General features: G+C 41.4%; 1 protein-coding gene across 1 annotated transcript in view; it reads right to left on the reverse strand.

Annotated features, from left to right (window-relative positions):
- Positions 1 to 456: 456 nt before the first annotated feature.
- LOC125643304 (putative short-chain dehydrogenase/reductase family 42E member 2) overlaps positions 457 to 24619 on the reverse strand; it is a 29505-nt gene continuing 5342 nt past the window's right edge. The window contains 13 exon segments of the mRNA XM_048865690.2: positions 457 to 688; positions 776 to 789; positions 931 to 1122; positions 5511 to 5584; positions 6282 to 6345; positions 8569 to 8634; positions 8636 to 8734; positions 12256 to 12393; positions 16719 to 16801; positions 18021 to 18096; positions 21605 to 21723; positions 23619 to 23679; positions 24429 to 24524. Of these exon segments, the coding sequence (XP_048721647.2) occupies positions 571 to 688; positions 776 to 789; positions 931 to 1122; positions 5511 to 5584; positions 6282 to 6345; positions 8569 to 8634; positions 8636 to 8734; positions 12256 to 12393; positions 16719 to 16801; positions 18021 to 18096; positions 21605 to 21723; positions 23619 to 23679; positions 24429 to 24524 (1200 nt within the window). The 3' untranslated portion in view covers positions 457 to 570.

The raw sequence follows: 24619 nt of genomic DNA on the forward strand, positions 1-24619 counted from the left end.
ACCTTCCTTTTTCACATAGATTAATTATCTAGCATATAGCATAACAATTGGACCACCTCCAAGATAAAGAGAATCAAAACAGGGAGATATAAACTTTAGGATTAAAAATGTCTGACATAAATGCAATACAGGAAGAAAACATTTCCCTAACTTTAGTGTTATTTAATGACATTTAACAGAAGATTCAGAACATTCCAATTTTAATGTATCAGTGTTAATAAAAGTAAGAGATTGTGTGTGAGTGCATGTCCTGAAAAAAAGACTTAATAAATGCAGAAGTTCAAGTGTACTTTTATTTCACCTCTTGGGCAGTTTCAGAATACAGTTAATTCACAGAATTACAGTATGTGTAACTTTTTCTGTGCAATCACTGCCCATTATGTATATGAATTATTTTTTCTTCTTTGTTCTATTTCCTGGTTCCTCTGTATTCCTCATAGTAATATGCAGTGGCTGTGGCCGTTGTTCTGTCAGAAGGGTTGTCTGGTCAATATGTCCCTTATTATAGCTACTTGCTTTTGTTTATAAAACACTGCAGACATACAATAGCTGCTCCTCCTCCAGTTTCTTCTACACTTGAGCAACCATTTTCAGAAGGAGTTCTTTTGAGATCAAGCGAATAGAAACAGCAGCTCTGGTTCCTGCATTTGTCAGTGGTGGTCTCCTGTGGCCTTGCGACTTTATTATCCTTTAAAAATGTAGTAGCTTCAACCTTTAAGAACAATTGCTGATATGCAAATTTTTTTTATTTAATAGCAAAAACAGCTTAAAATACATCAGAGCAAATAACTTATTCAAACAATAATGAAGTTCATGTGGCCTGAGGAATACACTGTGACTGATTAAAATTAGTTTATTAATACTCAAACAAATTAATAGCGGCTTTCCTTGAAATAACTATGTAAAGGTGTATGCTTAAGAAAGTAATACAAAGAAGATCAAACATAAACAGGTGCCAAGGACAAGCCAGATTTTAAGGAACTTATGATGGTCCTGGCACTTGGGTCTAGTTTGAAGATAATGATCCACAGAATCAGCAAGTGCAAATTTTTTTGGGCAGTAACCTAGCTGATTACATGCCTTGTCTATTCGGAATGTGTGAGTTACAGCGATGTTCCACACCTAAAAAGCAAAAGAACAATTAATAGTGATTCAAATATAGAATTATTTTAGGTGCCACTATTAGAACAGATATATAAATAAATGGGTGGGGTGACTGAGCAGACACAAAACACAGCAACAGAGAATACAGTGCATTCAACCAGACAGAATCTTTATAAATACAAACCAAACAGGATTGCCATAACCCAGCACAGTCTGGCTATGCCTTCCTCCAGTTCTGCCATATGCCCTTCGCTGGGGGAACCAGGAGTGCATGGCACAGAACTGTTATGCCATCTCTACACCACCTGGGGATCCCCCTATGCAAAGCTACTTCAGCCAGCTTGCTATCCCCTGTCTGTCACTGGAGCTAGAAGTTGGTGCAAAGTGAATGTAAAATGCCAGCAAATCAGAACTGTAGCAGTTTAAACCTATTGTGACAAAGCTCTGTCCTTGCCTCCGTGGGTCCCACATTTCCTGGTGGATTTCGCTAGCCTCAGAGGCTCACTGTGACCCTCCACGTAACCCTTCTTTCTCTAGAGACAAGGGTCACAGTCTACTGAGCCATTTTCATCATAAGCCAGCGAGGGAGGTGAGGAGAAGTTATCCTTCCTTGCACAGTCTCTGTTGTCTCCCAGTCTCAGTGATTAATCAGGGGGCAAAGGTGGGGTGGGGGAGCCCGGGCCCACCCTCTACTTCGGGTTCCAGCTCAGGGACTCTAATAGTATCAGCTATGGTAGCTGACCTTGTAGAAACATGACATGTACAATTCCCTGGGCTACTTCCCCCACAGCAGCCCTCAATTCCTCAAGCTCCACTTCACCCTTACCTCAGGGTCTCCTTCCTTGTGCCTGATATGTTGTGTACTACTCAGCCTCTGCAACAGCACAACTTCCTCCCACAGCTCCTGACATGCACACCCACCTGACTAAGTGGGAGGCTTTTAACTAGTTTCAGCCAGCCCCTGATTGGCTTCAGGTGTCCCAGGCAACCTAGCTTTCTCCCTGCCTTCTGGAAAGTTCTTAATTGGCCTCAGGTGTCTTAATTGACCTGGAGCAGCTGCCATTTCATTTATCCTGGTACCAGGGATTTGTTTAGCCTGGAGCTAATATATCTATCTCCCACTACTTTTCTATAGCCATCTGGCCTTGCCCCCTTACACTATGTAAAGTGAGTGTAAGACTACTCAGGGTGCAAGGCAGTGGAAAAGCAGGCTACTTGTTTCTTTCCACAGAGCAATACCACATTGATCCACTAGATGACACTATTCACCCCCCCACCACCTAACAGAGTCCTTCTCTCATTTTAAGAAGCATCAGCCCTCTTCAGCCTGTGAATAATATTCGTGTTTAATTGTTGTTTCTATTCTCAAATCTCTTTCTAAGGGTTTATAAATCAGTAATTAATTCTCTTGAGTGAAATGTCTCTCTTTTTTAAAAAACAAAACAAACAAACATACATACATTTAAACAGATTTAACATCAAAAGGCCAAATCCTGCTTAATTTGCTCATAGTCCCACTGAAGTCATGAGAGCTAATTAAGCAGGATTTGGACATATCTTTTAGAAAAGGCATCCAATATTGATTTAAAAATTGTCAGTGATAGAGAATCCACCTCCAGCTGTTGGTAGGTTGTTCCAATGATTGGAACCTCCACACTGCTCTCATAATCCCCTGCTCTCTGGCAACATTTACACGGGCTAAAAAACTGGAAATAATACAGTGGTGAATCAGGCCCAATCTCCCTCAACAATCTGTGCATAACTTCAGATGATACTATGTGGACATATGTATAGGAAAATACTGGTAAGTGTTTAATTAGAATGGCTTCATTGTGATATTTTATAAAATTTAAAATAGCTACCATACTAACGTTAGAAAAAAATCAATCATAAACCCCGAGTCCTATGAGTGGGTGGGTACGGGTGTATCTTTGCCCCTATATATTGCATAATATATGGTAATGTAAAAGATAGACATTTATCATGTGTCATTCATTCTTAGTATCATTAATGTTTTGGGGTATATATGGATTCATGCTATGCTCACTGGATGTGCTGAGATAAGGCAGTAAAGCAGGTCATATTCCAGTGCATTTTGACACTGACCTACCTAGAATGAATCTTGATGAAGGGTGCTTCACCTCATCATTTTTTAAAAGACTGACATTACCCAAAAAAGGTGATTAAAGGAAAAAAGCATATTTAAATGATATATATAAGCATATTTAAATAACCAAGATTTTCTTTTTTTAAAAAGCTGATACTTGATTGAAGCCACTCACATTGCCCAAGTACTGAAAAGATCTCAGGATAGTGCTTCATGTTACATGCTGCAAAACTCCACATTACAAAATGGCAGCCAAATTCTGCCCTTGGCTTCTGTTGTGTAAATGAAAACCTCCTCTTGCTTCCAAGGGCAGGTCTACACTACGGGGGAAAGTGGATCTAAGCTACGTAGGGTAACTCAAGTCAACGTAGCTTAGATCTACTTACTGCAGGGTCCACACTACACTATGTTGATGGGAAAACACTCTCTCGTCGACTGCCTCTTACTCTTCTCATTCCAGTGCAGTACCGGAGTCGACAGGAGAGTGATCTGCAGTCGATTTAATGAGTGTTCACTAGACCCGCTAAATGAGTGGTCACCAACCAGTCAATCGTGATCAACTGGTTGATCCTAGAGGATCTCCCAGTTGATCACAATCTCCAGTGGGGCTGCGGCTAAGACAGGCTCCCTGCTTGCCCCAGCCCCACGCAGCTCCCGGAAGTGGCCAGCATGGCCCCAGGGACAGTGGGGCAGGGGTCTCCCTCCAAACAGTGCTCCTGCCTGCATGCACCACTCCCGCAGCTCCCATTGGCCAGGAACTGAGAGCTGTGGCCAGTGGGAGCTGTGGGGTGGTGCTTGCAGAGAGGGGCAGCGTGCAGAGCCACTTGCCGGCTGCTGCCACCGGGGTGCATTGGCCCCTTCTGGGAGCGGTATGGGGCTGGGGCAGGCAGGGAGCCTGCCTTAGTGATAGCCATGCTGCACCGCCAACCAGGAGCTGCCCAAAGGTAAATGCTGCCCGGTGGGAAGCCACACCCCAGCCCCACTGTGCAGAGTGGCCTGGCCCCTCCATCTAGGGGCTGGACATGCTGGTCACCTCGGGGAGCAGAGCAGCACGGAGCCAGGGCAGACAGGGATCCTGCCTTAGACGTACTGTGCCGCTGACCAGGAGCAGCCCGAGATAAGTGCCTCCCATCCGGAGCCTGCACCCCAACCCCCTACCCCAGCCCAGAACCCCCTCCCAGATCCCACACCCTGACTTGCACCCCAAACCCCTGCCCCAGCCCTGAGCCCTCTCCTGCACTCTAATCCCCTGCCCCAGCCCTGACCTCATTCCAAGCCCCCAGGAGCCTCACAAAATCTAATAGCCCTGGGCACACAGGAGAGTTAATTAGGCCCTGGTGATACTACCCCTCCTGTGGAGTTTCCTCTAGGAGGCAGGAAAAATTGTATGCAAAGCCTCTCCTGGAAGAAAAAGAGGGTTTCTTTTGGAAGCTCCCTGGATACAGTGGAGATGGTAAAAATTTTTCTGATGGAATGTTTTTTTTGTTAGAAAACATTGATTTTTCCTATCATGATGTGATATTTCATATCCTATTATATTAGGACATGTCATTCCATGCCATAATATAATAGTAAAATATTTAGACTTTTATAATATAAATTATAATAGGACAACAGTGAAAATAATAATGTCAAAAGAAAACATTTAGATGAGGTTAAAACAAACAAAAAAAATCTCAGAAATTTCATTTAATGGGAAATTTTAAATTTTCAACTTTTTGTTCCGATTTGGGGGAAAAAAATAATCAAAGTGTCAGAATTTCTCTTGGAATGGAATTTGTGAGTTTTGACCACCTCTAAGTTATGGTATCTGCTGCGGATACACAGTCTCCATACCTTGCCTGTCCTTTTCCTACTTCTATAGACTCCTGGTCTGCAGCTGCCTCTGGAACCTCCCTTTAACATGCAGTTCCATAATATGGAGTGGCTCATTGGAAATGATAATACAGCCTATGGTCCGTTTTACCTCTTATGCGGATTCCCGGCTGGTTGCATGAGGGATGATGCACTTGGTTCTCCTGTACCCCCTGACATACCCCCTCTGGCCCATCCACTTGCAAAGTAGGGAAACAGTATGGAGGGCCTTCTTGGGAGGGGGCTGAGATGGGGTAGAAAAATGGTGTTAAAGAGGTGACAGACTCGCTCTGCCCCTGCATGGAAAAGTGGAGCTCTATATGCAGGGAATCCACTCCACACATGCATCCAGAGGAGATGTTCCCCACCATTGATATTAAGTGTTTCTTGAGAACTTTAGCCAGAGACTTTATATAGATGATTATGCATGCATTTATACTTTTACCTCATTTCTGGTCAAGAAAGGTGTAAAGCTAAAAACTGGTTTCAACGCCAGGCATAGGTATTCTGTCACTGTGGCTGTGGACAGAAAGTTGATAAAATGAGATAACAATAGTAAAGTGAGCATAACATAGGGCTTGCCTTTGCTGCCAAAAAAAAAAGCCATGTTTTTTTACCTGGGGGTAACTAATGTGCGTGAGTTCTCAAGAGATTAAAAACACAAGTGAAGACAAGGTACTTTAGTTTTACCATGAAGTAAACTCATTGAGGTCAACCCAATGTGGGGTATAGAATGACCTTAGTGAGTCTAACTAAAGCATCTTGTCTTCACTGTATTTTCACCCCAGCATAGCCCACATACATTAGTTACCCTGAAGTAAAGAAAAAACCCTAGCTTTTTTAGCAGTGAAGACAAGCCCATGGTGATGACAGGTGTTGTGGGCTAGATCCACAGTCAGCCCTCTGCAGTCAGTGGGTGTGCTGGGTTTGCTACAGAAGCAGGATCCAATGTTTTGAAAACAACATATAATTTACAGAATATTTGATGAACCCAAAGATATCTTGTCTCCTTTTGTAGAGAAGTACTTATTACACTTTTACAGGTATTACATAATTCCAGCTAGTACAATTGCACAATTATTGTAGGAATTACACAAGTTTAAATCTGTATATTTCTTTTACAGAACTGCCATGCAGATTACCAGTGACAGTGAAAATAAAAGGTGAAATGCAAACTAAAATAGCATAATAATCTAATACATTTTACTCTTTTTACCTGCTATATAAACGAGGAAAGCAGGAATACGTATCCATGGCCTACTGTAACCTAATTTTTCAAACTGGGAGGGATTAAAAAAAAAAAAGAGAGAATAAGATCAAAATATTCATACTAAATTGGGTCAGTGCAGCAAGAATATGCAGAAATAATTACTGTCAAATTATAAATCTGAACTTTTTCTGCAATTCAGCTATTACTATTTTAAAAACGTTTTTCAGTTGAATATCCCTATGACTGCCAACACAATGAGATGATATAGGCAGAGATATCTATTCTAAAACAATAGAGGACATGAGAGGAGTGCATTTTTTAAATCTTGAGTACAGTCCTGAAGTTTATTGCATTGATGTTCATGGAAGTTTTGTCTGTGCTTGCACTACAGGATGTGGCCTTTGTGGAGGTTCAAAATCCTAGCCTGCTAATTATGAACATATCCCAATGCTTCTGTTTTATGTTCACAATGAAATTTAAGGGCATGATTTTCCATGGCCTTGCATCTTGAGGAGCCATTTATAACAAAGCAGTCTCTGTACCATAGTGCTACCAGATAAAAATGGTAGCATTTTACATGCACTTTGGACAACTCTGCACAGTGGTAAATGACTACACAAGATGGTGAAGAATCAGGATTTATAGCTTTTTAATTAAATTAGGTCATAACAATAAAGGGCCTTACCCTGCATTCCTGCACATCTAAAACTCCTGTTGAAGCCGATGGGAGTTTGTCTTTATGAGCTATCACTTTGCTAAAGTCTGTGAGAATACAGGATTGGGTTCTGATCTGATGAAACAGAAATGTAGAACTGGAAGGGACCTCAATAGGTCATATAGTCCAGTCCCCGGCACTGAGGCAGGAAGGTGTTGTATAGACCATCTCTGAGAGGTGTTTGTCTATCCTGTTCTTAAAAACTTCCAATCATGGAGCTTCCACAACCTTCCTAGATAATTTGTTCTAGTCCTTAACTACCCTGACAGGAAGTTTTTCCTAATGTCTAATATAAACCTTCCTTGCTGCAATTTAGTCCCATTACTTCTTGTGCTGTCCCTCAGTGGTTAATGAGAACAATTTATCACCCTTTTCTTTTATGTACTTGAAGATTGTTATGTTTCCCCTCAGTCTTCTCTTTTCCAGACAACAAATAGTTTTTAAAATCTTTCCCCATAGGTCATGCTTTCTAGATCTTGATTATTTTGTTGCTCTCCTCTGGACTTTCTTCCATTAGTCCGCATCTTTCCCGAAGTGTGGTGCCCAGAACTGGACACACTACTTCAATTGAGGCCTTTATCAGTGCTGAATAGAGTGGAAAAAATACTTCTTGTGTCTTGTTTACAAGACTCCTGCTAATACATCCCAGAATAATGTACACTTAGTTGCAACAGTATTACATTATGAACTCATTTAGTTTGTGATCCACTGTAATCCTTTTCCACAGATCCTTTTCTGCAGTTCTCCTCCCTTGGCAGTCATTTCCCATTTTCTATTTGTGAAACTGACTATTCCTTCCTAAGTGGAGTACTTTGCGTTTGTCCTTACTGAATTTCACTCTGTTTAAATCAGACTATTTCTCCAGTTTATCAAGTTCATTTTGAACTCAAATCCTGTTCTCCAAAACACTTGCAGCCCCTTCCAGCTTGGTACCATATGCAAAATGTATAAGTATACTTTCTATGCCATTATCCAACTTATTTATGAAGATATTGAATAGAACCAACCCAGGACAGATCCCTGTGGGATCCTCACAATATGCCCTTCCAGAGAGATTGTGAACCATTGATAATTACTCTGAATATGCTTTTCCAGCCAGTTGCGCATCCACCTTATAGAAGGTTTGGCTGGGCCAGTGATACTCAGACTGAGGCTTGCGAGCCGCAAGTGGTTCTTTAATGTATCTCCTGCAGCTCATGATATTAAAATGCTGTGAGATTTATTAACCAATCTAAGTTATTATCCAGTCAGGATGCTTTTACTATGTTATTAACCAATTGTAGTTGATAAAATAATAATATTTGGTCAGTCAATTTTGCTGCAAGTATATTATACACCTCCCCCTGCCCCCGCCCAATGAATTCACACTATTGTGGCTCTTTGAGGTAATGATTGCTAATTTGGCTCCTGAGCCACTGAGGTCTGAGAATCACTGGTCAAAGACATATTTATCCAGTTTGTTGATTAGATTGTCATGTGAAACAGTATCAAAAGCCTTACTAAAGTTGAAATGTATCAAATATATTTATATATTTCTTAAATAGACCAGTTTTAAGTTCTGCTTCTTCAGGTAATTACTGTGGTATTGGCTTCATTTAGCCGATACGTTCTTTCTAGATTAGTTATATGCTCAAGTCCCATACACTGTATTAGAACTAAACATGTATATAGTACATACTAACGGAGTTATCCATTCAGAAAAGATGACATTCTCGCCGTCATGTATGTAATATGCCTGACCACTCTGTTAAAGAGGCAGAGAAAAGACAGATTAGAAACATAATACTGTGGGTGGAGTGACATTTTCTTTTTATCTTTTAAGACTATCTTTAATCATTTTGTAAATAACAGCAACCTAATTAAAAGCAAACATTTACAAATATATACAAATCAACAAGCAACCTCCAATGGAACTAATTCTGATCCTCATGTAAGTTTCACACATCTGTAAATTCATTTAAGTTACTGGAGTTACTTATGATTTATTACACTGATATATAAAAAAAAGAGCAGAGTCAGGTTCATTATGTTTAGGACTTCTGCTATGATTAAAACAATCAACCTAGTTGTCATAGCACTGAGGTTTTACTTTATATTTTTGCAGGAGCCAAAATTACATTAGACATGATGAATTAACCAGAGTTGACAATACTGACATGTTAGTTAATGCAACTTCCCGATTTCATGTTCTCTTTGGCACCTCTTCCTGCTTTAAAAACAATGGCGTGTTCTTTAATGATTTTACCTATGTATAATTTTTTATACTAGGAGCATTAGTGACACTATTAAGATTTCCTATGGATTTATATTAGAACTCCCTATATTCAGTTCATAACATTCTGAATATTTCATTTAGTGAGATGAAGTTTGCCAGATGTTATCTCAGAATAAAAAGACAATTTTTTTGAAAGTTTGAACGAATACACTTCTGCGGTTCTCAATTAACAAGAGAGTGAAAAACACATTTTCCCCATATGTGATGTGGTTTGCAGATCCTATTCTATACCAGAGCAAGGCCTGGGCTAGTGAGGCCCCACCCCTCAACAGCTACAGGGCATGCTCCAGTTTAAATGGGCACTGGTAGGCCAGGAGAAGGAGTTACAGGCTGTACTAGGAAGTGACGCTGATGCCTGGAGCTGTGAAATGAGTGACTACAGAATTGGTATGGCCACTGGGAAGCGGTGATCCATATGCCTCTCCTGTTTGGAGTTGGAAACTCACAAGAGGCCCCAAAGAACTGGATATTGTCCACCCCGGCAGACTAAGCTGTTACTACTAAGATTGTGACTACACCCAAAAGGGAGGTCTCACAGCCTGGCAGGAAGTGCCCCAGGTCAGGACACTGTGGAGTGGGAAGACCTGGGTTCCTGTCCCCTGCTTCCACGCCACTGTTGTGATGGACGCCGAGGAAAGAAGAGGGGCACACAGGAGGGACTGAGGCCCACCGTATATGGCCCACAAGGGCCCTGTCCAGAACGAGCAGACTGCAAAAGAACTGTGGCGCCACTATCTGACCACTAGGCCACTTGCCTATCGGACTGGTCAGCTACACCATATAAAAAGGTTACAACTTTTTTCCCCCAACAAATTCAGCACTGACGTGATATGGAGTAAAGAAGTTGAAATTTGTCAGGGAAATGGCCCACAGTGAGAAGTTTTTTTGAGGGTTAGCATGATTACTAGATCGGAGTTGACTAAGTTATGCAGGTTTGAAAAATTTCAGGGAGGAATATTCTTTTTATCCATATGGATAGGTCAAATCTCTCAAACCCTATTATGCCAGCTTTGCAGAATTATACTAGCCAGCCCCGGAAAAACATCTACTAATCCATACTTAAACAAACACCAACACACTGACAGGTCCTGTGGGTCCTGAACCCAGTTCTGTGCGGGTCCAGGAAGTCATTGCACTCCAATTCTCCAGTGGCAGCTCACACAGACAGCAGTTGGGGCCAGAGTCCATGAAGCCCAACTGGGGCACAAGCCCTTCCCCTACTCTCTGACTGAGAGAGGTCCAAGGCTCCTTGTTGGGCTGCAGCCCCTATTTAAGCCAGAGGAGGAAACAGGAAGTTGTTTGTACAAGTGAGCTTCACCCTGCCATGGGCCACTAGTATGGTGTTTATCTGTTTCTGCCTTCTAATCTTGACCTCCTGGTATCCTGTCTTGGCCTGACTTTTAGAAACGGTTTCTTGATCTCTGACCTCCCGTTCATCTCTAGATTCTAATCTCCTGGCTTTCCAATCCAACCTGATTCCTGGTAACTGGCTCCTGGTCACTGGACCCTCTGCCTGCACCCGCTGCTAAACCCTCGGCCATGCTGCACATGCCCCGGCCCTGACATATACAGAGCTCCCACTTCCTTGCCCATAGAGCCCACACATATACCAGATAACACCACCTCCCCATTATTTAAGCCCCACACTCCATGTGCCAAATGTACACCTCATCTCATCCCCTTCCTCCTCAACACTCAATCTTCATTCAGTCACCCACCAGCTGCACCTCAGTAACGCCCCCATTCTTTTACTACCAACTCAGTTCTCTACCCTCACCAAACTGATCAATTTTCTTTTCTTTACCCCACAAATTCATCAGCTCACATTCCACAGTCTAACAATTCTCTTCTCTCCTCCCTCCTTTCTCTCCAAATTGATCAGTTCTCTTCCTTGACTCACTGTGTAGCAGTCTCTTCCAAGCTGCACAAGGTACTTCAGGCCCTCCAAGTTGGGCCTCGTCCTTGCTACAGTAGCTGCCTGAATAACTTCCCCAAAACTGGGGACCCAAGCCTTCCCTTGGTGGCAGGAAACTCTCTCTCCCCCGGTTGCTCTACTTGCATCATCATTTCCAAAAAACTTGGGGAGGTTTGAAGGGTTGATGTCTATAGCCTCCAACACTGAAGAGGGTGGCCACTGTCACTGTTGGGATTTCTGCCCCTCCCTGGAGGAGAGGGTAGAGGGCAATAGAACAGGGGTTTTCTGGGACTGGGTCTTAGCTAACTGGGGGTGAGAATAAAACAACCTGGCCCAGAAGAGGCGGAGCCTAGAGGAGCTGCTGATCTTCCCTTCACCATAGGCCCAGGGCAGGGAATACTCCAAAGAGCCCAGAGAATTCATATATTTCTACAGTAGCTCAGCTGCTGAACAGAGTCAGAAGGAGAGGTGCAATCTATGAGCCTGACGGATGCTGGAGCTGCCAGGCAGTGTGAGCGCAGCTGCAACGCTGTCAGGTGTGTAATGGTTCATGCTCTTAAGATTTTTGTCACAACTATAAGGGTTGGAAATTTAAGTAAAAATATTCATAAGTGTTCACTAATTTTGAATACCCACATTTTTGGGAATGCTGAGCATGTACAAATTAGGCCCGAAAGGTTTCAGATTGGTCAATTAAAAATGTACACATCTAGAATCAAAGCCAGCTTTTGGGAAAAAAAATTAATTAAAAACTTTGATTCTAGAGAATTTGATGATTGCCATATTCACTTGGGGAAGATTCCTACTCAACCTGAGCAGGCAGGAAACCTTACCTTTGCAAAGCTAGCTTACAAGAAGAAAAAGATGTGACACAAAAATATTAACAAGATGAATGTGAGCTGCATTTACAAAGAAGACATTTCGCATGTGGAACTGTACAGTTTGCATATGCAGTACTTTTGAGAATTTAGCAGATTGACTTTTAGACACAGAATTTTATCTAAAAGCCACAGAAAGTGACCCATATTTTAAAAGTGTATCCAACTGGATAGGATATTTAAAATTGTTTACTTACCGCTATATAACCCTTCTCAGGGGTGAGAGCTTCAGCAGCTAAGAGATGAGCTTGCACAAGATTTCCTACATGAACCCAGTTCATCTGAGCTTTGGGATTTCCAAATTTGAAGTTAAATAGCCCTCTTTGGATATTCATCTGTAGAAACAGACAGCATATGCAAAAGACTAAAAAATTGCTTTTCATTTTTCAAAGTATCTTAGGTGCTGGAAACCTGCCAAACAAACTGTTGGGCCACTGGATGATCAAGGCATTTAAGGAGCACTTGAGGAACACAAGGCCATTGTGAAGAAGCTAAACAAATTCTTTGTATCGGTCTTCACTGCAGAGGATGTGAGGGAGATTCCCACACCTGAGCCATTCTTTTTAGGTAATAAATCTGAGGAATTGTCCCAGATTTGAGTGTCAATAGAGGAGGTTTTGGAACAAATTGATAAATTAAACAGTAATAAGTCATCAGGACCAGATGGTAATTCATCCAAGAGTTCTAAAGGAACTCAAATAGGTTATATACCACAGTTATGATACTGCAGAACTATCACTTAAATCAGCTTCCATTCCAGATGACAGGCAGATAGCTAATGTGACGGTAATTTTTTAAAAAGGACCAGAGGCAATCCTGGCAACTACAGACCAGTCAGCCTAACTTTCAGCATCAGGCAAAATTGGTTGAAACTATGTTAAAGCACAGAATTATCAGACATATAAATAAACATGATTTGTTGGGGAAGATTCAACATGGCTTTTGTATGGAAATCATGCCTACCTAATCTATTAGAATTCTCTGAGGGGGTCAAACAAACATGTGGACAAGGGTAATCCAGTGGACATAGTGTACTTAGACTTTCAGAAAACCTTTGACAAGGTCCCGCACCAAAGGCTCTTAAGCAAACGAAGCAGTCATGGGATAAGAGGGAAGGTCCTCTCATGGATCAGTAACTGGTTACAAGACCGGAAATAAAGGGTAGGAATAAATGGTCAGTTTTCAGAATGGAGAGAGGTAAACAGTGGTGTCCCCCAGGGCTCTGTACTGGGATCAGTGCCCTTCAACCTATTTATAAATGACTTGGAAAAAGGGCTAAAAACAGTGAGGTGGCAAAGTTTGCAGCTGATACAAAATTACTGTGGACACCTAGGTCCAAAGCTGACTGCAAAGAGTTACAAAGGGATCTCACAAAACTGGGTGATTGGGCAACAAAATGACAGATGAAATTCAAATCTTGGAAAATGCACAGTAATGCACACTGGAAAACATAATCCCAATTAGCTGTTACCACTCAAGAAAGATCTTAAAATCATTGCAGATAGTTCTCTGAAAATATCCGCTCAATGTATGGCAGCAGTCAAAAAGATAAAGTTAGGAACCATTAGAAAAGGGATAGATAATAAAACAGAATATATCATAATGCCACTATATAAATCCATGATACACCCATATCTTGAATACTGTGTGCAGTTCTGGTCACTTGATCTCAAAAAGATTAGAAATGGAAGAGGTACAAAGAAGGGCAACAAAAATTATTAGGGGTATGGAATAGCTTCCATATGAGGAGAAATTAAAAAGTCTGGGACTGGTCATCTCTTTTCTAATCTGAACAAGAAGGTATATGATAGAGGTATGGAGAAAGTGAATAAGGAAATTTTATTTACTCCTTCACATAACACAGGAACTAGGGGTCATCCAATGAAGTTAAAAGGCAGCAGATTTAAAACAAACAAAAGGAAGTTCCTTCACATAATGCAGTCAACCTGTGGAACTCATTGCCAGAGGATGCTGTGAAGGTGAAAACTATAAAAAATTATATTTCAAAAAGATGATATAGGTCCATCAATACTATTAGCCAAGATAGTCAGGGATGCAACCTCATGCTCTGTGTAACCCTATGCCGCTGACTGCCAGATGCTGGGACTGGATGACAGGGCATATATCTGTGACTGAATGCACCCCTGTATTCACACCCTACACACTACTGTAATAATCTTTGTAAAAGATATGCCTTGTGAGGTATCATACGAAAACTAATAACTCACTGGTCAATAATATGGTGAAAGTATGTAGCAACATTATATGTAAAGTTATGAACATGGACTGAAATTCAGACATGGCATACTTTGTATGAAATATCACAACCATATACAAATGATGAATATGGGGGTAACAGGCTGCTACTTTGAGGTCCTATGCATCACAGTGGTTATCAGGTAATCTGGCATGTGGCTAAACCTGTTTCTCAAAAACAAAGGCCAGCTTTGTCATCAAAGTTGATGGGCAATCACCTGTCAAGTGGCCATTCTTCAGCAAAGAAGGGGGCCTGAACAGATCAATCTACGTTTTAGCAAACAGCATGGAATCTTTTTCACTGCAAGACTCCATGACTCAAACTTCACACCGGGAATGAATTTTATCTAGGGTTAACTCTCAGGAAAATACATTTCAAAGGGTGACCGGGCTATACAAATGAGGGGCAAAAACACCCCAGGGATCTCTCCCTATCTATCTCCCTTTCTCTTTCACCTAAGATGACAAAGGAAGCAGCCATTTGACTTTGGGAGAGATCCTGACATGAAATTTCATCAGCCCTGTTGCTGAGATCAAGTCTAGTTTGTTAAATTTTAGCACTAGAAAGCATTTTATCTTTATTTCTCTTGTAGCCATTTCTGACTTTAATGCCTTGTACTCTCTTAAAACCTACAAATGGTAATAAACTTGTTTTATTCTTTAATCAAAACTAATCCAGTGTTGTCTTTAAACTGAACTGTAGGGGTAACTCCATTTAAAGTAGTCAACTGTTGTACATTGAGAGGGACAATGGACCTCCAATATCTGGACTATCCAGGAGAGAGCTGGTTAGTGAAGAACACATGTTTTTTGGGGTTTCAGAGGAACAGCCGTGTTAGTCTGTATTCGCAAAAAGAAAAGGAGTACTTGTGGCACCTTAGAGACTAACCAATTTATTTGAGCATGAACTGCTGAATTGGAATTCATTTGCAAATTGGATACTATTAATTTAGGCTTAAATAGAGACTGGGAGTGGCTAAGTCATTATGCAAGGTAGCCTGTTTCCTCTTGTTTTTTCCTACCCCCCCCCCCCCAGATGTTCTGGTTTAACTTGGATTTAAACCTGGAGAGTGGTCAGTTTAGATGAGCTATTACCAGCAGGAGAGTGAGTTTGTGTGTGTATGGGGGTGGGGGGGATGTGAGAAAACCTTGATCTATGCAGGAAATAGCCCGACTTGATTATGTAAAGAGTTGTCACTTTGGATGGGCTAGCACCAGCAGGAGAGTGAATTTGTGTGGGGGGGTGGAGGGTGAGAAAACCTGGATTTGTGCTGGAAATGGCCCACCTGTTGATCACTTTAGATAAGCTATTACCAGCAGGACAGTGGGGTGGGAGGAGGTATTGTTTCATGATTTCTGTGTGTATATAAAGTCTGCTGCAGTTTCCACGGTAAACATCTGATGAAGTGAGCTGTGGCTCACGAAAGCTCATGCTCAAATAAATTGGTTAGTCTCTAAGGTGCCACAAGTACTCCTTTTCTTGTTTTTTGGGGGAATATCTGGGTCCAGGAGTGTATTGGGGTCATCCTGTAAATACTAAGCAAGGCTCGTGGAAGCCAGAGTGTGACTAGAGTGTGCTGGCAGGCTTCAGCTGTACATGCTCAGGGTGTTATCTTCATGCTGGAAGGCTGTGAGTGGCCCAGGTGGGAGCCACAGCAGCAAAGCACTGTGAGGCACCCAAGATTGCGAGGCAGGTGATGATACAACCCCTCACTTTCTGGGCTGCACCCCAGAATGTGACAGGATTACTTGATAATTGCCCTGTCCTGTTAATTCCCTTTGAAGCACCTGGCATTGGCCACAGTCATAAGACAGGATACTGGGCTCGATGGACTATTGGTCTGACCCAGTATGGCTGTTCTTATGCATGAAATAACTGCAGGAAGGGTGTGATTTGCCAAGCAATGTGATTCATTTAATTAGTCATTGCCTAAAAACCAAATGTTTGCCTCTTTAAAAACAAAAACAACAACACAAAAAAACCCAACATCTAAAACTTGACATCAGGAAGATTTAACTATGGCTGCATGTCATGGCTATGGTCTGATTAACTTCAGCATAAAATATTCTCAGAAAAATCCTGAAATCATATTTTACTATTGTTTAAAGTGCTTACTCAACAAAACAAATAATGCATAATAACCAGTGATGCAGGTGTAGCCCTTTCTCCACAACACTAGCCCAGTTTTTGTCTATCAAAAAAAACATGTTTATAATTTTCATTCGCATCATCCTCCAGTTATGCTATTTGTCAGCTTGCATTATGTGGTCAGTCAACAAAAGGTTGTTTGAGGGACTGGTTAGATCAGTAACCAGGATACTAGCTTTTGAATTTTTTAGACTTAAATAGTACAGGTACTATAATATTTGTAATGCACTCCAGAGCTGATAATACAATACATACTAATACTCGTGGCAGGTGTTTTTGCTCTTCTGGTCCATAGATGCCTGGTGGGCGAAGAACACATGTATGGAGCTTATCGCCTCCTAGGAGATATAATGAAATGTGATTTTCCAAATAGTTTCCATATCAGTACACGACAGGTACACTTCATATACGGTTTATATTTTATTTTGAAAACGATAAGAGGGCCAAACACACTAGTCCCTTTGTAGTAAATTCTCTTCATCTTCTTTTACAATGTGAATTTAATACTCATGAAATCTGCTGACTCGTGAGTCCTGAAAATTGAAATCCTCTGACCATAAAATAGCTGCAATATGAACAGCATCTTACATATTTCCCTACCAATATACCCTCATGCCTAACTCGCAAAGGCCACCTCTTACAGTCTATTTATAAAAGAAATGCCCATCTTCAGGCACACAGAAGATTGAAAATCACAGTGTCTAATACAACTAGCTATATTCAGACACCTCCTCTGATCACAGTTGTAGCAGTATCACAAAGAGATAGAAACAGTTTCTCAAGCAGTCAGCATCCAAATCAATTAGTTTTGACCTTAAAAAGTCCTAAACCTTTAAATATCTCATAGAAATCAACAGGCAGCCTGTGCTCTCTACTGAGAACAGATATGATGTGCTTTCTGTATGAAACTACTTATAAGTAATAGACATATTCTGCACAAATAGTTTCAAGTTGTATCCCCACGTAGAGTACATCACAGTGGTGTGTGTCTGAGCTCACAGCCGTGGATAATGGTAGCAAGGTCTGCCTCTGGTAGACAAGATCATACCCTGCTTGCCTAGTGTAGATTGAATAAAGCCGCCTTGGCACAGCTGCTATCTGTGTACTCAGAATTTGAGAAACTAACATAACTCAGAAACTGAAAATCTAAGTAACAAGCATCTGTCTGCCTTCTTCCTTATCTGTTGCAAGTCATCTGTAAGCCCTAATGACCTGTGAGGATTAAGCTGGTGGAGAGAGTGTTTAGGGGCCACTGTGTCTATAGTGAAGTTTAGTGGGACTGTTGGCATGAGTATGCGTGTATATGAAAAAGAAATGCAGGCTCAGAGCCTATATTTGCAGTAGAATTTATAAACATTTTTAATTGACTTGAAGAAATAAGGTTTTAATTTTCTGAATCTTGGATTATCCCTTTTCCCCTTTGTGTATAGTCTCTTGTCCACCTAAATATACATAGACACTGAGATTAGACACATTAACTGAGGGAAGAAAAGACCCCTTTATGTTCATAGTTTGACATACAGTAGTGATATCAGAAAAGTAGATTTTTATATGTACCTTTTAGTGGGGTTCCATCAGCTGCAAGGATCATTTGGTCTGCCATTGCTTTGGTTCTAGAATAATGATTAACCTGCTGAAAAGAGTGCAAATATAATGAATTGCCTAACTATATCCCTACATTGGCAAATGACACCTCTGATAACTTTTCAGTAAACTTGCACATCTATCCAGCTTGCAGCCATAACCTCAATAAAATCTTCTCAAAACATAAGATGTGGAGAAATTATTTCGGCCTCCAACCCTAAATTATCTGTTTATGATAAAAGAGACAGGTTGGTATTTTTGGCTACACAAGTTTAGATTCCCAGTAAACTGAGCATAGCCCTCTTTTAAATTTCTATTTTTACTTATGATATGCTTCAAATATATGCTTTGATTCAAATTATTCTTTGGTAAGGTAGATATTTTTGATATAAATAACAGTATTGTGAAAACAATAGGGTAAATACATATCAATTAAGTGATTTTTTAATTTATACATTTACTCATGCCAGATTTCTCATTAATCTTAAAACTTAAGTTGCTTAACTAGAGTATAGACTTGAAGGGCTCAATTCTCCCATGTGCTAGGGCAGCTCTGGGGCATTCTGGCTGCAGTGTCCCTAAAATCAGCTTCCTGGAGGACTGCCCCAATGTAGAGAAATCATAAGGTGGCAGAGTGTTGCCACAGTGGTTCCTATATGTCCCAACTCACAGCTGACATTATAGGGGCATAGCTAGGGAAAAAGGGGTGTGACTGGGGCTCCTTTACATGCAACTGATCACAGGCTTTTGAAATGGCCTCTTAGGGGTAGGAAGAGGCTGATGTAGGAGCTGCTACAGAGTCTCTACATGACCTGAGGTTCCCACTGAAATATATCAGGTGGCACAAAGGGAGGAAAAACCACTGATAAGCCCCCTGCTTAGCGTTCCTTTGGTATGAAGGAGTCTGCAACATGCATAGAACCAGAAAGAGTGGTCACTTACTTTACGGTTCTTTGAGATACATTGTCTGCATAGATTCCACTTTTGGTGGTGTGCATGAGCCCCATGTGCACATGGTTGGATTCTTTTTTGAATAGCAGTGTCCATTGGGGCCACACATGCTCCCTGAGAGACCTTGTGACCCCTGTAGTTAAGGGTATAAGGAGTAGGGAGGCCCCAACTGCTTCTCAGTTCCTTTGCCAGTAAAGAATTCCATAGCGCAGGATTCTGAATTCGTGGATATGGAGGACTGGTAGTGGAATCTGTGTGGACAATACATCTCAAAGAACCACAGTTACCTTTTTTCCTTCTGCAAGTGATGGTCTACACAGATTCCACTCTTGGGGCAGGTCTACACCGCAATTAGACACCTGCAGCTGGCCTGTGCCAGCTGACTCAGGCTCATGAGTAAGGCTAAGAATTTAATCACAGATACTTTTAGTAAAAGTCACGGGCAATCATGAAAAATTCACAGAAGCCCCTGATCGGTTCCTGACTTTTACTAAAAATAGCCGTGAAAAAATGGGGAGTTTGGGCAGCTGCGGGTGGGCTGGGAGCTCCAGGGACCCTCTCTGCTGGCGACTCCAAGCTGCAGGGGTTCCCCCTGGTGCCTGTGGAGGTAGAGAGCTCTGAGGGTTCCCCCTGGGGCCCATGGTAGCTGGGAGCAGCAGGGGGTCTGCCTGCCACCTGCAGTGGCCGGAAGCTGCGGGGGGCTCCTGCTGCCTTGGGCAGCGGGGGTACCCTGCAGCTCTCTGCCTCTGCAGGTGGCAGGGGACCCTGCAGTGCCCAACTGGAGCTGGCTGAAGTCTTAGAGGTCTTTGGAAGTCACAGATTCCGTGACCTTCATGACTAAATCGTAGCCTTACTCATTAGGCTCGGACTAAGGGGATGTTTAATTGCAGTATTGACATTTGGGCCCAGGCTGGAGAGCTTGGGCTGTAAAACCCTGTGAGGTGGGAGGGTCCCAGAGTTCAGGCTGTAGCCTGAGCCCAGAAGTCTACACTACAATGAAACAGGCCTGCAGCTTGAGCCCTGGGAGCTCTAGTCAGCTGGCACAGGCCAGCTGTGGCTTTTTATTTGAAGTGTAGACATACCCTTGGTGACTAGCAAGCAGTATCTCATCCTCAGAGGTGGGTAAAAGGAGTCCTACTTAAAGATCGATTGATGGATGGCTCTGCCTAAACTTGCATCTAATCTAGAGGTAAAATTATGGACTGATCCATGGTGCCACCAGATATATCTCAGACATTGGGATACTGTTCAAAGAGGTAGTAAAGGCTGCTTAGGCTCAAGTAGATTGAAACAATGTGTCCAGAAATGTCTGTCTTAGTTAGTACATAGCAAGTTCATATATAGTCTGACACCCATTTAGTCTCGGAGGGTATTGGTTGTCCTCTCACTGGTTCCACAAATGCACCACATAGTTTAGATGTGGCTCAAATTGATCTAGTATTGGCTATATCAAAGGACAATGTTCTTACTGAAATCCAATGTGTCTGAAGTTTTGCTTTGGCTGATTGAAAGTTCGAGGCTGGAAATTCGGGTGAAGCCTGGGAGTGAGTTTGTTTCTAAGGAGAACCTGGCATAAGGGCCTGAAAAGGCATCACATGCCCATCATTTATGGGCTTTGCTGTGTCACAAGATGAACAAATCTTGAATCCTGGAGACTTTGGCCATTTAGGGCCTATATACAGAGGGATGTAGGCCTTGGAAGAGAGGGGAGGCGGCAAGGAAACCTATCAATGCCCCAAGCAGCTAAATTGGTGATATATATACAATTTTTTTAAACCAATGGGTTAACTAAAATTTATCGAAGTGAATCTAGGTATCTAACAATAACTAATCTTTCTGTAGGTGAAGAGACGCAGGCTCTGTGGGGTTCTGTCTCATAGCCATGGGTGCTAAGAAGAAACTGAGAGGAAGTTGAGGCTGCCCCACCTCTTATACCCCTTGGTTGCAATGGTCACGGTGCTCCCAGGGCTCAGGCACAGCCCCAGTGGACACTTCTATTCAAGAAGAATCTGACCTTGCAGCCATGGGGTGCATGATCACCATTAAGAGTGGTATCTGCGTAAACAAACAGTCAAAGAAGAAGCGGTGACTCCTAAACACATGAGGTGTTCTGAGGACAGGGAAGAGCAGCAAGCAGTGGGAGTGGCTAAGGCACAAGGGGCTCCAGATGGTAAACATTCCCTCAGAGACAATAGCAAGTTGGATGAAATTAGAACAGCCCCCAGACTACTCTAATTTATAGTTGGGTTGGGTAGAGAACCAGGGAGCCAAAAGACTCCTTGACAGCCCCCTGCAATAAAGAATCTTCCCATTATTTTCAAATTCCAATTTTTTAGTTTGTTTATTTTTGCAAGATCCCAAATGTGCTTACTTATGGATAAGGACTGAATAACTGATCACAGGCCACTCTTAGAATAATCTCACAGCGTTTAAGTCAGAGCTATGGCAGCAATAGCTACCTCTACCCAAAGACAGACTGATACTACTAATTTAAATAAATGCCCTCTATAGAAGCCTACTTTGGAACACAAATACAGTTTCATAAAGTTGGACAGCAGTGCTTTGCTACTGATCAAGCTGACGAGGTCTGTTGCAAAGTAAAATACCTTTTCTAGTGGAAAATATGGTACAGTTTCCTCATCTCCTTCTTCAATGGGATTCCCTCCAAACACCACATTCACCGTACTAGTATAGATCAGCCTTGGGATATTTCTTTGTTTGCAAACTACAGTAATATACAAAATGCATTATTTTAAGAAAAGGGGAAGAATATGAAAATCCACATGAACTGGCAGCAAACATTTTCTTGTTAAAGGCAACTACTGCAAACATAAGAAGGGCTGTCTTTCAGTTTTAGCATTATTTTTAAATTAACATAATACCTTTCATTCATATGGAAATTTTTCATTCAAAAGATCTATTAGTTAGTGTCTATGCCACAGGTTGAAAATGGAAAGTGCTATATGAATGCTATTGTTATTACCAAGTGCTTTACAAACTACATACATGCAACAATCCCATCACCACCGAATTGCAGTCACTAGTGGGTGAGGGGTCGTTACTTGTGTGAGTACACTTGGATGGAAATAAAAAGCCCTGCTGCATTTCAGTAACATCACATTAAATATTTTTACTGTGTATGATTGAGTTAGAAAAGAAGAGCAATAGGCACATGCATGTGATCATATGGAATTATAAATGATTGCATCATCTTTTCTTATGGACTGTAGCTCTCCCTGCTGAAGTCACGTTAGCCCATGCTTGAGCAGTAGGCAGCTGTGCTCATAGTGCTGATACTTCGAGCACATCTGGCCTGTACCCCTGCCACCTCCTTGTGCACATGTACACACCTCCATGAGGTTATCCCCATTTTCATCTTGTGAGAACTTAAGCGTGATAGGAAACAGAGATGTCTTCCCAAATGTCTCAGTGGAGAAAAGTTTCCCACACCGTCATCCCAGGGATTGGAGGAAAAAAGGTGGAGGCAGCCTTCCAAGTGTTATGAAGGAGAACAGAGTGCTCCTCAACCTTCCTTTTCCAAAGTGCAATGGAGGAAAATTCCTCCAAGATAGGAGACAGAAAACAAAACTAAACAAAAAACAAAAACAAAAACCTTTGGTCAAATGGGATTCAAATCCACCATCCCTAATATTACAGCTGACTCTAGTCCCTTGTGCCAGAGTTCTGGTTGGGTTTGAGGTTTCCATACTCCACTTTTGTATGTAGGAAATCTTATGCAGACACATGCATGGGTACACTACGTAGTGTGTGGGAAGGAACAGCCAGAAGCATGGTCCAACTGTGTTAGGAATAGCATCACTGCGTGGCTCCCCACAGGTTGTGGTGACAACAGCAGGGAGAGCAGCTGTCATAATAGTGACTGAGAAAATACTTGTGGTTGCAAATACATGGGGTCAAATTCTGCCTTTTGGCAATGTGTACTCTTGAAAAATGACAGGCACATGGGAAATCTCAGCATGTATGTATCCCCCACAATTTTTGCTCCATTATAAACCTGTGGAGACGTAACTCTGCAAATTCTGTGGCTCTAGAGATAGTTTTTGGTTGGGACTAAAGAGGGAAATATTTCAATGGATATGTTCCTTGATTCATTCTTGGCTTTGCTTACCACTTCACTTAAGCTATTTTTGCTCCAGGTAGACATAATCTGCCATGAGAGAAGGGGACTGTGCATGGGCATATAGGCAACACAAAAGTGGGTACAAATTAATCTTGCTTTTGCCTTTGCTGTGAGGGCAAAAGCAAAAATAATTTTGATATGTACAATAGAGTATGAAAAGCCATATCATCAGAAACTGAACTGTTGTCATTCTCCTGAAATTGTTGCTAAAAGGACAAAATATAATGGAAAAAGCCAGGATTTCATCCCAGATATCCTACTCGCAGTAAGAAATACTTTAAATATATCATAATTACGTTACTTTAGGGTTTAATTCTGCCACCCTTACTCTCTCTGAGTTGTGCCTTACTCTGTGAATAAGGATGGAAGAGTTGGTCTTTGTCAAATCAATCACTAAAAACCTGAAGTGAATGGGAGTCTTTCTACTGACTTCAATGGGCTTTGGATCAGGCCCCAAGAAGGAAAATCTAGGTACATACCATCAATGACTACTTTTGTTCCATTGACATTTATGGATTCAATCTGTTCTTTCTTTTGTAGCTAGAAATAGAGAAGTTGTACAGTATCCAATTAAACACTTTAAATTCACCACACAGCTTTGTAATTACCAAAACCAAATGCAGTTATATCTACTTTGCTACTTATTTTATTGTTTTATTTTCTTGAAAACCTCACTTCTATTTTTTTGTGTCAGTTTCATGTAAGTAAAGTTTAAATTAAAAAAAGGGGATGGGGTGGGAAACAGATCCCAAGGCCTCAATTATCTGTTCAGCCCAAGGTATGACTGGCATAGAAATGAGAGCTGGAAGGTAGATTTATACACCTGTGTGCTATCCCCTATTCTGGGGCCTGGCCATGGCTCTGTCCTGTCCTGTCCACTCTGCCCAATAAACTAGAAGCCTCAGGGTTGCTTTAATTAATCTTTAGTACAACATTCTGATTATTTTGGGCTCTGCACTAGGTTAATGATTTGGTGCTTAGTATTTAATAAATGCCCCCTCATTCCCTAATTAGATTATTTAGCCAAAGTTATTTATAAAGGTTAACACTTTAAACTAATTTAATTGAATCACATTCATCAGAAGCTTAAATTACTTGTAGCTATGGGCTCAACATTTGTTTTCCACAAACATTTAAATGAATAAAATTTCACATGTATAAACTGTTTTAATAAATATAAAACAAGTTTGTGAATATTTTTTTCCTATTATTTACCCACCTTTATGTGAACAATATGCTTCTACTTTTAAAGGTTCCAGAGAGAAAAATAATAGGAAAATTGTACTCACTTGGTCCAGACCTGACATTCCATAAGAAGCTGCATGAAAAACACAGTCAACCCCTCCACAAGCCTGGAATACTGCTTTACAATCCCTCACATCACCCTGTGATAAATCAGAAAATGATAGATTTGGCCAGAAAGGTATCATTTATAATTTTTTATATAAATAATAATTGTTAAGAAATATCTAAAAGTAAT

This window comes from Caretta caretta, chromosome 10 (assembly GCF_965140235.1).
Source record: "Caretta caretta isolate rCarCar2 chromosome 10, rCarCar1.hap1, whole genome shotgun sequence".
Lineage (NCBI taxonomy): Eukaryota > Metazoa > Chordata > Testudines > Cheloniidae > Caretta > Caretta caretta.